Consider the following 15154-nt stretch of genomic DNA (forward strand, 5'->3'; position numbering starts at 1 on the left):
ACATGCTGCTGTTCCGAAAAACAAGTCGTGGAGAAATGCCTGTCTGATTGTGAGTTTCCTCATGGAAGCATGAGAAAATGTTACAAGCAATTATACGGAAAACATTAGAATGCAAAATCACTTTTCTCCTGGCTTATTGGGCCAATAACCAAAAACTAATCAGAATCATTTAATTCATAATTTACCAAATTATTATGAATATTATCAAATCATAATTTACCAGAGAGACAAAATAAGGAAAAGGGAGGGAGGGTAACACTGTTCTTTCCCTTCCGTTTGTTCCCAAGATGCTTAATGCCCATATTTTCAGGTAATCTATATAGACTATAAAGTGCTATTTGTAGTGTAATCGTTGCAATAAAAAGGTACATTTGGAGTGAAATCGTTGTTTATAATCAAGGTAAATGGGAATTCTGTTAACTTAAATTGTACCAGAAGTACATTTCAGTTTTAAAGAAGAAATTCTCCATATCAATTCATAGAATAAAGATGGATTTCTACAGTACTTCCCCTCTAGTGTTAAAATATCCTTAAAGCTAGAGCTGAGAGGATACGATGACTCTGAAAAGTCTGCCATTATAGTAGCACTGCTCTGGAACGTGCCTTATAACTGACTTCTGCCCCATACGAACCTGAGGCATGTTGTTGCCTGAGAGCTTCCAAGACTAAGCTGTGAAAGACCCTGTATAAGACCCTGGTAATTAAGTGTTAGTAATACAAATAAATTTTCTTCTTTAACGTCTGAGGAAGAGCCTCCGTTACATGTGGACACAAAAAAGCAGCTGATTCCAAAGCAGTTGATTTATCTTCCGGAAGTGTTTATCATTGCTATAACTATCTTAAACAGCAGGGGTCACTACTAGACATAAAAACTGTGCTATTTTTAGCACTCTGAATATTCAGTCTGCAGATGTTTACAAAAAGAATTACTGTACTATTATTTAATTAGTATGTCTGCATCATCAGCACTAGATCTGGCTTGACTATTCACAAACACTATTTTTTGTCATGCAGGCTGCTGTCAAGTTGTTCATATTTTCCATTACACAATAGAAGAGAAGATGATTGGGGAGATTAGAGTTTAAGATGGGATCTCAGTTCACAGATGAATACTGTTCTCTTGCATGCCTTGCTAAAGATAAAAGACTCCTCAAAAGATACAGCAGGAGCTGAACACTGTCTCCGCCTCTTCGGTAGAATGCATTTATGGTATTGCTGAATCTTTAGTTTATGAATAAGCTATCTGCCAGTGCATGTGCAGCAGAGCTTTAAGCTCACGGTCCTTTAATTTTGTCTGTGTCAAGAAATTCAGCTGAGTGTGTTCTAGTAGATGTAGTATAAGCTAAGAAACGTATAATGTAGGCACAAATTGTTAAAGAAAACAGCTTGTACACATTCAGAAAATCCATGTGACAATATGTCATCTCTCTCTGTTGTCTTCATTTCTTTCCACCACTCATTTAGACCCAGGTTACACCGCCCTTACTCATCGATGTAAAAGAGCCAGTTTCTGTCAAAGAAATGGTAATCAGACATTCCAGATAACTGACTGAGAAAACAGCCTTGCATTCTGAAGAATGAGGATGGTAGGTGGTTGAACTTGATTATAAAATGCACTAAAAATTGAGAGCTGATTGCTTATGTCAGTAACTTAACTGAAGAGGAGAATCGAACCCTGATTAATATGCTAATGACATTTCAAACTGAAATAACCAGATGACTTTGAAGACTAGAGTAAAAGAAATGGGTCAAAATTCAAAGTGTTGTTAGTTAATATCTAACTAACAATATGGGCCTTTGCTGCAATCTGGAAGTTTATTACTTGCAATTAACTGAGAAGGAGAAAAACCTGTGTGCAGCAGTTGGTCACAGAATGACTATGAATCATGAATGTAACGTGGTGATGAGAAAGGCAAGCGTGACCCTAGGATGTGTCAGGAGGCATTTAAAGTAAGGAGAAATAATGAAAATGCTATTGTATAAGGGTCTAATAAGCCTTTTCTGAAATACATTGTGCTATCTGGGGCTGACCGTATTTGAGAAAGATGATCTCATATTGAAACAAGCGCGAAGAACAGCTTAAAGCTTAAACTGCTCTATCTTCATTAGACATTGAACAAAGCACTTGATGGTACTTGTTCTCAGCATGGAGGACTGGCTCACTTTCAATCAGTTTGTCCTGGATCCCTCGAGGCAGGCAACTCAGGCTGCCTGCACTTCAGCAGGAGTAGCAACCCACATAGTATCTATTCCACCACGATTTGTGCCTCCACACACACGAGCACTTTAGCAATGACTTGTCTGCCTCCTACACTCCAGAATGGTGTGCCCACCATCAGGCCCATACCTGATGCAGATTCTCAAACTTTGCGAAGCTATAGGCTATATGATGCCTATTCCTGCTGCCTTTGTTATTGCTGGAGAAGCTGACTGTGTGGAATCATGAGCTCAGGATCATTCCCACCCTAAGCAAGGGCAAGGTGGAATGTGGGAGGATGGCTAGAGCATGACATGCTTTGAAAAAAAAAAACAAAAACATATTTCTCTTCAGAGACATTGGCTTTGGCACATATCTGTACACCCGCATCAGTTCCCCCATAGAGAGAAGTTTTAGCTGAGAGAGACAACCATTCGTTTGTTCTCATTCATTTATTTTCATCCTTTAGACTTGTCATGAGCGGCAGTGGATCTACATCTAGTACGCATGAGAAGAATATTCTGTAAGAAAACCAGAGTCCCAGCAAAGTGTCAGTGAGGTCTGTGGAGGAAAACCTAGCCTCTTCTTCAGCCCACCTGTGTCCCATATGCTGAATGAGGGTGTGGATGTGCAACCTCGTTTATCCTGGTATCCAGTAACATGTCTGGAAAATCTGACTTAAGTGGATTGATGGCTGTGAAGTAAACAGTATGTGAACTTAAAAAGCTACCAAAGTGTAGACCAAAGTCTGAAAGGGCATTGTGTGGGGAAGAATGAATTTGTAGCAAAGCCTCCTCTGGAGCAGGATAGGGCGAGGAGTGAAAAGCCTTCAAGGATTGTCAGTTTTATGTGCTGAAATGGCTACATCACCAAGGTAAGCCATAAGAAACTGTAACTTTGTCAGTTATTGCGGTTGTTTCTAGCATCACAGGGAGAAAGGACAAAGGCAGAGGCAGATTAGTAAGTACATGGCACTTTGAAAGTTTACCATAGTAGCTAGTCTAAATACAGAAAGTGATGGGAAGCAGGAACATGTTGAAGGCTATATACAGACCACTGTCAAAACTAAGAGTTACCGGGGCATTCCTGCAGGCTACCTATTGCTGCAGTTTTGTATACTGCAATCTGGCTCAGTGAGCCCAGCTTCAATGCAAGCTGTTACTTTGTTTCTGTGTTTTTTGTCTACGCCAGTTCATTACACACTAGAAGCAGTAAACCTGTCGGCTAAACTATCTGTAGTTATTCTTGGCTGGGAATGGGCTGAGGCCAGAAGTGGTGGCCTCCCTTGAAATTTCACTCGTCTTGAAATTTCTTTGTGCTTTGATTTGACGTGTTTGTGGTGCCCATTTTTACTACTGCAGAAGGTTTCCAGTTGAAGCAGGTAGTATACCTGCTATACGTGCTAAGATACGTACATATTCCCTCTTCCAATACCCATTCCAATGACTTCCAATACCAATCAAAACATCCATTAAAGCCGTGTTCCTGACATATGCTAGATCATTCTTGATCAGCTGTACCTACCTAGTGTTTCTTCAAATTAGAGCTGGAGATGCGTGTTTGTCAAGCCGAGAAAGAGAGCCACTTCTTTAAGCCTTTGAGTAAGTTTGTAGCCTCAGAGGTCGAGCTGGTGATCTGGCTCTGGCAATAATGTGTGAAAGCCCAGACCACGTTGCAAAAGATTGTAAACAATTAGATGCTCAGTGGTTGTTCCTAACAATTTTGGTAAGTCTGTGGACCTACTCTATCCCTAGCCTCAAGGTAGACAGCCTTCTATTTTATTTTGTTATTTTGTTTATTTTTGTATTTTTGTATTTTTTCTTTTATCTTTTATTCTTATTTTTGTTTTTATTTTTTATTTTGTGTTATTATTGTTTTGGAGGGGTTTATTTTTTATTTTTAAATGTATTTTGTTGTTTTATTTATTTTGTTTTTTAAAGTATTTTTATTTTTGTGTTTTAATATTTGTTTTTTATTTTTAAATTTATTTTTTATTTTTTATTTTTTATTTTATTTTATTCAAACAGCACTGCTTGCTGATCTCTTATAAAGCTAGCCTGACCCAGTGGTATTTCTACTGGAGTATATCCTCATCTTGCTGCAGGGAAATTCTCCCAGAAGCAAAGCCATGCATATGGGCATGGGCCTACAAACGCTTATCAGAGCATTATTTCTCTCTGCACTCACTGCACCTTGTGAGCAATCCATGCAAATGAGTGGACTGATTCACTGATCAAAAGATACATATTTTTATAGTGTGTCACTGACAGTGGTGAATATAAGCATTGGAGAACAGGGCGGACTGCAAAGCCAAAGTGTTTGATAGCCACCATAAGGAGTATCCTAGGGATACCCTCCCATCTGAACTCTGGTTTTTCCTCTGTGGAAGCTCTTTGGCTTGCTCCAGTGCAGCGTTGTATGTGAGCTCAAATAAATATATAATGTGCATGTGGATGAACCTTGGTGTAAAACAGGGTAGATCAGTTCAATAGCAGAGACACAGCTAAAATTAATCAGAGAAAGAGACAGTTTATTAAGTGACTGGAAAAACATGACTTATTTCAGCAAAAATATCTGTACCCGCACAACATCTTCCACTCAGGCTAGCTGCTCTGCAGAGGAGTAATGATTAAATATCCAGTTAGCTTGGTGACTGTCAGTCACTAAGGCAAATGTTCATCACCATTTGTGTGTTATTTCATTCTAAGAATACTTTCACTTCAGAAAAATTGACCTAAGAGAAGTTAACTTTGCAATAAAGTCTGAAAAGAACCTGTGGAGTTCAAGACCTCCACAGAGAAAGAAAAAGATCTGAGCTTTTCAAAAGAAATGATGCCACATAGGTGAACTTCTGTAATGTTCCCAAGGTTTCTAAGTTCTTTGAAACCCAAAGCATAGTTTTCTTTCTCCAAATGAGTTTAAAAAAAAAATAAAGCTGAAAGTTAGATTTACGATTTTTCAGAGGCTGAACATTATGACGTCTCACTTTTTTTTTTTATCAGAACACTCAAAAGAGCAACTTCCATCTTGCACTTCAGCTCCTATCAGCTCATTTCTGCATAAGAGCAATTAATCTTTCTCCTAGATTTTTTTTTTCTGTATAGTTTTATTTCAGTGGTCACTCAAAGACATGTGAGCTACTTTAGAACAGAAGTCCCCAAAGGTTTCTCTTGCAGCAGGGGCTAAGCCTACAGCCTGGAAAGTTAGTTTCAGAGGGTAAAATCAAAGTTTATTTCAGAATTCCTGTAACATCTTATGTGTAGCTTTTACTTATGTGTAGCTTCCACAGACATAATAAAATATTAACATTTTGATTTACACAACGATGCTTAGCTAGTTTTTCCAGCTTTACAAAGTTCAAGAAGGAAACCCATACAGCTTCTTATGGTATTTGATGTCAGAAGAATTTTCAGAAGATGTTCAGTAGAAGAATTATTTCACAGGTTAGCTTGTTCAGATATGGTATTGGGAGCTCCTCTTACTGTTTACAATTAAGAGACAACTTCTATAAATAGGAGTTAAGGTGAAGTGGAACATGTATGAGCATAGCATCTCTCCTTTTAAAAACTGGAGAATATGGTTTCCCAGTATCTTCTTGCCTTAGCATATTACTAATACCACATTATGCTGCATGCTGGTGTGTGGGAAGTTGTTCCCTGCAGGCAGGGAAGGAAAAAGAAACTATCTGCCTTAGCTCGTTCTGTATCTATTGCTTGATTCAGCCAGCCCAGATCTGCCAAATAACTTCTGGGCACTAAGAAGGAAAAGAGACTAATTTTCTCCTTTCCTGCTCAGAATACAAATATACTCAGGCAGGAAGAGACCTATGTTATTCCTTCAAATTCCTACATACAAGACGCTATTAAGCTAAGGGAGCCTTTGCTTACAGGATCCTAGAAGTTTGCATAGGTTCAGAAAATGATGGACACATTTGTAGAATAGTTCAACAGCTATTAAATACAAAGACAGTATCAGTGGCTCACAAAGTCCCTGAGCCACAAACAGTTGGAGTCTGGGAGTATATTCTACAGAAGCACTGCTATATGCTTAGTCTGTTCTTGCCCTCTTTTTTAGGGATCCATTCTTTAGTCACTGATTTCATACAAGATACTGACCTGGATGGACTTTTGATCTGACAAAGTTCTTATGTTCTATTTTCTTTCTGCTCAGCTGAATAATAAAAATTAATATGCTTAGCATTATGAAGCTTAAAAATTTCATAAGATCACTTAATATTTTAAATACATAAACTCCCTCACCCCAAAGCTATATCTGTGAACTGTAACAGAATGCAAACTGCAGGTGACAAAGTAAAGCCTTACTAGTCAATAATACTGATGCAGTAAAAACTGCTATCATAACTAAATTTGTAATGTGATATTGCATGTATCAGCAAAGAAAGTGACACTGCTGTGATTTTTTTGCTATGAGGCCTGAGATCGAGGTATCTGTCAAAATGTTCTGGGGATGTTTGAAAGTGATTGAACAGCAAGGTTTCCATCAAGAGAAGAGAACTCATAACTCTTAAAGGAAAGACATTTCCAGAAAAAGAGGTGACAGGCTGAAACATATGCATACCTTCATGCATACAGACATGCACACAGAGAAAAAAACTCACTAGTTTGGTATACTGCATGACTGAAGAAAGACCTAGATTGACCTAAACCAGATTGATTGTCTCTTTGGGTGCACTTAATATTTTTCTTTTATTCTTCAATGGGCAGGCAGACTGAAAGGTAAGTTCCTTTTGAGTATTTCAGTAAAGAGAATGTACAGAATCATTTTACTTCAACTCGAATGTCAGTCCCAACTTTAAAAAGTCATGATTAAATAATATGAAGTATTTGAGACCTTCCATTCTGTTTGGTCATTAGAAAAAGAAAAAAAAATCTGTGATGGAGTTCTATTTATATGTAGTTCATTTTTACATGTAGAATGTAAACGATGCTTAGGATGATGTAGCAATGTTTTCTGATTTACATTAGAAAAAACTAATTAATTTAGACTTAAACCAATGGTAGAAAATTACAAATGAGGATGTCAGTATGGATACCTTTGTCTGAGGTAAAGTGTTATTTTGATAACATCTTAGTTAGGAAGATTTCTTATGTTTAAGATTGACTATCTTGTCAAAATCAGTAATAACTAGCTTTTCCCTTTGTTCCCTTTCCCTACCTCTGTTTTCAGAATCACCAAAAGCCTCCTGGATAACTTTGTCCTTAAGTGTGAAAGATTTGCATTCAAGTCTGATTGCAATGACAAATGTCCTACCAAAAAGGTTTTTCAATATTTTGAATACCAGTCATTGACTTATTGTGAGTAGTATTGAGAGTTCTTGGCTTTGCCTTAATTTAGAAACTTCACAGTATTTCATAAAATGGATTAGCTGTTTTCTCTCCAGCCCTAAACAATGAGCTTTATTAGTTCAAGCAGATGAAATCTTTGATAATACTTTGCTAATGGCATCCCCTATTACCAGAACATAATCCAGCAAGTTGAACCTTTGAGGTTCAAGAAGCTGCATTTCCTGCATTAGACATTTGGGTTTTTTGAGTAGTAAAAGCTAGATCATTAACAGTTTCATTATCAAAGACACAAAATATTATATATACCTTCCAGTGTTTTTTGCAAGAGAGTTATACCTGTAAGCCAAATATCTTTTTCAAATATGTTAAAAGATATTCAGGGGTACTTCTGTAAAAAATTAACTTGAAAGTATTATTACTAAAGAGGAAACGTGTCTGAAAAGCTCTACATGCAGTAGAACAACTCCACCTAAGGAGATCCATTAGGAATAATTGGTATAAATCTTAGAATTAATGATTTTATTGCCTTTTAAATTTCCTTAAAACTGTGTTTGTATTATTTCACATTCACTCTATGAATATTATCTAAACTGGGAAGAAAATTTAAAAATATACCAAAAAAGTAGTTTTTCAGCTAATCTATACAAACAGATTATTTGATATCCGTTCCTCTACTTCAGTGAAGGCAATCAAGCAATTTTCCCGTAGGGAGTAAAGCATTAGGAAATAAGCACTTAAAAAGGCTTAGGCTTCCTATAGTAAAATTACAGTACCTGATGACACAGTAGCAATATTTTCTGCATCTTATTTCAGAGAGAAACTCAACAACAGTTGGGTTTAGCAGCATATTTGAACGGCAAATATTAAGGCACAGATTCATCCCATATATTTTTCGAGTGATATAAATTTGAAGTGATGACCACATATAATTTTTACTGTAACAGTCTTAATAAGCACTGGACTTTAGTTCTGAGGAACAGTTATTTAAAGTATGAGGTACTCCTTAATACACAGCCTTATCCTGGCCTGCTACCCTTTTCCACACATACGGATTCACGTTGCATCCTGGAGATAGATTTTTGTCGTATCTGTCACAGTATTGTTTCCACTTCTGTTTTAAGTTGAATAAGTATTTTACAACTCTCATGTATTCCATACCCTCAAGTATGGAATTCACATTTCTTTGTCAAATGGAGAAAACATTACGGATGGAGATGTGGATAATTGTAATAATTTTTTTGCTGTAATAGTTTTTTAAAGTTGTTTCCCAGTTTGATCATAGCTCATTGATGTGACATTTTGGCTGATGTTTGTATTATCCTTCTCCGCTAACTTGCTCTTCTCCACGTATATTTCATCTATAAAAATCTACAGCTGGTCTGTTCCGTTCTATGTAAACCTCAGGCTTCAGAGAACACTTGATTTTTACTCTAGTCAGTATCTGAGATCCCCCCTGGTTGGTAAACATATGATCCCTAGCAACACTGGAGGATAATCCTTCATTCTTTGGCCATTCATTTTCTGAAATGAAAATCCTATTTTCCTCTTCGACATTAAACTTACCCTACATTTAGAAGGCTTCTTCCTTGGTCTTTGCTGGATGGGCCTTAAAAACTATTGTATTTAAACAGGTACTTGCTGTTCTCTGGCATTCTCATGCATGGGAAAACAAACAAACAAACAAACCTGTAATAGGTTATTTTTGTACAGTTATAACTGGAGCCACGCATTAGTCCCTGGTGCTACCCCATCTATCTAGGATAGAACTGTAACAGATGCTAAAGGAAATAGGTCAGAGTGTATTAGCTTGTATGTGCCTATATCAGAAAAGGCTGGCTAGGAAGCTCAACGTATTAGAAAAAGTTAGAGACGTTTTATGGCCAGCAGTAGCCCCACTGTTTCTGTGTGTGCAGGACCACCTTGATGGGTCCTGTTTGACAAGTTGGCATCCCTATTCCAGCAACAACACACTACTTTCTGCCCACAGCCCAGTTCCAAAGGGGATGGAGACCATCCTTTGCAAACCAGTCACTCCTGACTTATTCTAGCTAGTAGCCAGTCAGCACGGGTGGGGTGAGTCATCTTTGTGATTAAGATTTGCAAGCCCATTAGGCACTCTATCTCCGTTTGGTGGCTTCACAAATATCTCATTGCTGGTTCCTCTTGAAATCACAGCCTGTAGGGAAACTATAAATAAAATACCGCTTGCTAATCTAGGTGGAGTCCTAACCCAGAGCCCTTTCTGATTTCAGGATTTACCAGAATTTATTTGAACCTGGTGATGCTACCTCTGCATAGGAATGTAACTTAAAGCCCATGCCCATATCAGATCAAGACCTTAATTTAGTCTGGTGACTCAGCCTGAGAGCCCTCATAAGCTTTATTTGACAGCCAAAGAGAAAACTCTTTTGTCTATTTGCTGAATGGTTTCTGCAAGAACCAGCTGTAATCCTAGCTCCAGCTTGAAACCATGCTGTTGCATCTAACCTAGCATCGTGATCCCATCTCAGTTATAAAAGTAACCAGTATTCCATGCTGTAACAAGCCAAATCCTAGCTCACCAATGCTTTCTAAGCTCTATCTCTTTAGTCTTCACCCGGAATGTTCTCATTCCCCAAGCCTATAGTTAAGATACATAACAATTCCAAAGCGAAATAGCTCATTACTGAAATAAGATCTAACCTACTTCAGATACCCAGTATTCTCAAAACTTATTGGCTTCTTTCATCCTGAATCCAAAATTATAATTCTAGGTTTATCCCAGGAACCTCTGATAATGGAGGGCCTAGTAACAATTTACATGGCTATTCTCAGTACAAGGCCAAAACATAGTCAGGTCCCCTTCTGAACCCAGGGTCCAATCTTTTGTCAATAATTGCCAGCCTGAGCCCTAATCCAGTCCTCATCCTAGTTTCAGTCCACGCCCAATGTTCATACTCTTTTCTTCAAAGTTTAAAGGCCTAGTACATTTGAGCAACTGCCGCATGTCATGCACAACTTCAGCTAGAGGGATTTACTGATACAGGGATGAAACTGAACATGTTGCTGTGAGAATGGATTTAAAAAATGTCCAAATAGTTTTAAAGGGAGGGAAAAAAAAGAGGACATGGGAAATTACAGCTATGTTAGTTTTATGCCAGATTAAATGAAAAAGTTAAGTTGGGATTCATCAAGAAAATTATGGATTGAAATGTATGTCATAAATCTTTACCAGCATGGTTTTGTGAGTCTTTGGAACCTGTTGCCTCTGTAGACAGGATTAAAAGTCTACTTGATAAAGGCAGCTTTGCGTAGTCCGTGCTATTTATTATTCTTATAAATGATCTAAACAATGGTGTAGGCTTTGTATGGTAAAGTTTTCAGCTTGTGTGCTTTTGAATCCCAAGATTAGCAATATAACAAATACCTTATGTTATTAACATAAATGCCATGGCATACCTAAATGGAATGATAATGATGACAGTTTAAAAATTCTAGTCAGTTCAGACAACAGCTTGCCTTTGTGTTTTGAATTGTGTTTTGAATTGTGTCTATTTGAAAATGAGATATTGAACAAAATAGGTCTGCGTAAGAGTCATTTCTTGGGCTTTACTGGCTAAGTTGGCAGAAGCTAGGTAGTGGACTCATGGAGAGTGCAGCTCCTCACGGCTGCCGTTCGGCTGGGATTACAAAGTTTGAATGGCCCCCAAAATGGAAGCAGGTAAACCGAGAACAAAGGTTATAATAGTAGCAAAGATCTAGTTGATGATACCATCTACTCTGCAGTCATGAATTGCCCATCATGTCTTTTAAAGTAGCAGTGCTAGAAAAGTATACATACAATTTACATGCTTTGCCAAACACCACATGAAGTTGGTACACCTGGAACTTCTTGGCTTATGGTGCCTCTTCTTTAGAAGTTTCTCAAACAAAATTTTCTTTACTGTCTAAAAGGCCCATTGTGAATAGCACTATTAGATCCTCAACTGAACTGAAAGTTGCCTTTGAAAGGATCAGAGCTGAGCCCAAAACAAACCTGAAATGTTTGCTACACTTACCCATAGCTCATACTTTTGAATTAAATATAGCAACCTGTTTGAATGTTAATCATTAATAAAACATCAAGGAAGTAGGTGTTGCATATGTTTTAAAAATAATTGGTAGCCTTATTCTTCCCTTCACTACATTTTAATTTCACCACACCTCTAAAAGCTATGCTGTCACTGACAAAGCTTGTATTTCTGCTTCACTGTTATGCTTCCTGCTAAACTGGTGAACCCAGACTCAACAAAGCAGATATATTTTTATACTCTAATATGCAACAAAACTTCCTGCTGAAAACCTAATGCCTATTCCAGCAGTTTCAAAATAAAGTTCTAGCAAAAAGTAGTATGAGAACATGGGCTTAACCCTGCTTCCATTAAAAACAATGACAAAATTGCCTTTTCACTGCTTGATTATATACATTCACGTTAACTAAGTTTGATCTCAGTTTCTATAATTGTAAATTTTCCATTCACATAGAGCAAAGTTTTCCACATCATTTTTGCTGCACTTCCTGTGAGACATAACTTTTTAGCGATATCCTATCCTCCCTAAGAGGTATGCACGTTTTCTCCTTCTAATAAGCAGTCAAGTGTTTAGAAGCAAGAAGAAAAAAGACATGCTTTGCAGTTCCAAACTCACCACCGGTCCTGGCACTCAGCGCAACAAGATGCTGCCAATTATGTGACCAGCAGCATGTTGTGTCTGTGTGGGCAGTAACATCGTCCGTCACTGAGTTTTGAACTTCCCTTTCACATCTTCCCCTGAATTGAGGTATGATACGCCTTCTTTTCCTGATCAGGTCTAGGCACCTCAGCGAGACCTTTTGCTGAAAAATCTGGAAGGTGGTGAGGCACAGCCTGTACTTGAAAACATCCGGTCTATTTTGTCAGGCTCCACTTAATGTAGAGATTGTTTTTCATCATAATGCTTGAATAGATTTTAGCAGAAAAGTGTTAAAAATCTGTGACTAACCATGTTATAGTGATAAATTCAGACAATATTCTATTTAATATTAGGACTGTATAGCTGCAAGTTAATAAAGAATTGATTGTAAATACCAGAGGTTCATATTTACTGGTATTGAGCTTTTCCTTAATCTGATATTTAATACGTTTTCAAGAAATGCAACTAACTCGGCATCATTTGCATTGATAATTATAGCAACCAGAGGTGCTTCTTACAATAGGATCTTGTAAATAGCCTCATAAGTAGTGTAGGAGTTTAAAATCAGAATGCTATGCCATTATTACAGAGGAGAGTCAGTCATGTTTCCATTCAATGCCTCAACTTGCAACCTCTCCAGTGCGGAAAGTGATTGTGATTGCTTTTGTATTGAAAGACAGCAAGGGATTGCCAGTGGTTACAGAGAGCTTGAAACTGTTCCAGCGAGCTCTGTAAGTGCCAGCCTTACCGTAGAGGCTTAAAACCAAGTGGCCTTGACCCCAATGTAACCCATAGTAGTAGTCATAAAACCGTAGTAGTTTTACTACTAATTTCAAGGGGAGGAAGATGAGTATGTTAGGTCATAGATGGTAAAATATGACACACACAAACTCATACTGAACCCTGTCGCTGTTAATATCAGTCCACTTGCTTGGCTATGTATAAATGGCATATTATATGGCTGTTATTGTTTGAAACTTCCAGAAGACTGAATATGGCTCAAAAACAAGTGAATACAGAATTGAAAATTGATGGTTACTTGTTTTAGGTGTGGATGAGAAAAAGAAGTTTGCACTCAGCAACAGCATATTTTTTGTTCTTGCTTTTCAGTGGAACTACATAGGAAGTATCTTTATTGCAACTAGAAATACTACATTCAATATTGATTTTAAAATGAATTTTTAACAGAAGAAAGATGCTTTGTATAATAGAATTACTGTAAATATTTTCCATTTAATACTTTGAAATTACATAGCATTTTATGCATTATAAATTTAAAGACTAATTTGAATGTTTCTGATGTTTTCTATAGACTACAGTGGTGAAAGGTCAGCTCTAAACTAATTAATCTTTGCAACATTATTGCTAGGTATGCTATAAAAGATTATTCCCAACTCTTGGACAAAAAGCTGAGGCAGAAAACTAACTGCTAAAGGCCAAAAAATGACTCAGTAGCAGGCTTCAGATTAGAACTCTAAGTTCTTGCTTCCCGGTTTCATTCTGAATCATAAATTATCTTGTAACTGCTAAAGAGGAGGAGGAGGTTGGTAACAAATTAGTTACATTTAGGCTTCTCACATTTATTCCTATGCTTTCTGAATCTATTAGTTTAAAACTGTTGAAAGGCTGATTCTGATCTCTAATGTGAAAATATGAACCGAAGATTAAAATAAATGCAATAAAAAGCACAGATGGTGTCATTATTAAAAGAGAGAGAGAGAGAGAGAGAGAGAGAAATAGACTAGAAGATTAATTCTTAGGTGCATCTTCCATTAAGCAGCCTGAGTTGACTTTCGTACCAGCTGGTTGTGCTGGCTGCTCAGCAGTAGCACTGTCTCAGTAACAGGTAACAACGAAGTTTGGAATACAGGGAGAGGTCTCACGGATGCCTGTTTGGGGTATTTATGACATAGGAATCTCACTGTTACTTAAAAATGCATCCTTTTAAACTTTGTAGCTCCAAGAGAAAAAATATATGTGGCTGTGTGAGTCATCTAATTGGTGAAATGGTATTTCTCTGAATTTGCTGTGCAGCTTTCTAAAGCAATGGCTCAGAGGAATAAGAGCCTCATAAATTTCAGCGTGTTGCTAACTCTGAACTTATTGATACCACCTTCAGCAGATGTCTGTACGATTCTTTTTTTGCTTCCAGGATCCCATCATGAAAGTGGCTTGTGTGTTACTGACAAAGGTTCTCTCAGAAAATTAGTGAGTGTCACTAGTACGGATAATTGTGTCCATATACACTATACACAGCTCTGCTAACCTTCAGTTCTTGATTTCACATGATTAAGTGAAAAAATCAGTTTTCATTACAAATTTAGGAGAAAAACTAATGTGCTTCACTGTTTTGAAATACAACGTAGAATTCTAAGTAAAATACAACCTAACGACTCAGAAATTAAAAATAAAAACAAACCGAAGGGAAAACCAAATCCCATTCCTTCGGGAACCCAATTTTAAAAAAATGGAGCCTAAATTTTTACGAGCGGTGAGCGCCAGCTGTCCGGGGCTCGGGATCTCCTCCTCCTCGGTGGGCCCCGGCGGCGGGAAGGCGGAGGTGTCGCGGGCGAGCCCGAGCCGCGCGGCGCCCCAGCCCGCGGGGCAGCGCCGCCGCCGGCCGCAGGGGGCGCCCGCCGGCCGCGTCACGTGGCGCCCCCTGCGCCGGGCCGGGCCGGCCGCCGTCGCCGTCACGGTCGCCACGCCCAGCGGGCCGCGAGCGGGCGGCGGGAGGGGAGGCGGCGGCGGCGGCGGCGCCGTGCGGGGCGGCGCAGCGCAGCGCAGCGCCGGAGGCCGCCGCAGCGGAGGCCGCGCCGGGGCCGGGGCCGGGCTCAGGATGTCGCGCGCGGTGCTGCAGCCCAGCCAGCAGAAGCTGGCGGAGAAGCTGACCATCCTGAACGACCGGGGCGTCGGCATGCTCACGCGGCTCTACAACATCAAGAAGGTGCGGGGGCCCCGCCGG

At 38.7% G+C, this 15154-nt stretch overlaps 1 protein-coding gene across 5 annotated transcripts in view; it reads left to right on the top strand.

Annotated features, from left to right (window-relative positions):
* The first annotated feature begins 1562 nt into the window (after positions 1 to 1562).
* The window catches only part of NCKAP1 (NCK associated protein 1), an 80563-nt gene continuing 66971 nt past the window's right edge, over positions 1563 to 15154 (top strand). Inside the window, exon 1 of one of the 5 annotated variants that reach the window (XM_009676329.2) lies at positions 1563 to 1586. In XM_009676329.2, the coding sequence (XP_009674624.2) occupies positions 1578 to 1586 (9 nt within the window). In that variant the 5' untranslated portion in view covers positions 1563 to 1577. Of the gene's footprint in view, positions 1587 to 14944; positions 15137 to 15154 lie in introns of those variants that run through there. The other 4 variants (XM_068948366.1, XM_068948367.1, XM_068948365.1 and 1 more) reach the window with 4 other exon arrangements.

This window comes from Struthio camelus, chromosome 6 (genome assembly GCF_040807025.1).
Source record: "Struthio camelus isolate bStrCam1 chromosome 6, bStrCam1.hap1, whole genome shotgun sequence".
In the NCBI taxonomy this organism is placed as follows: domain Eukaryota; kingdom Metazoa; phylum Chordata; class Aves; order Struthioniformes; family Struthionidae; genus Struthio; species Struthio camelus.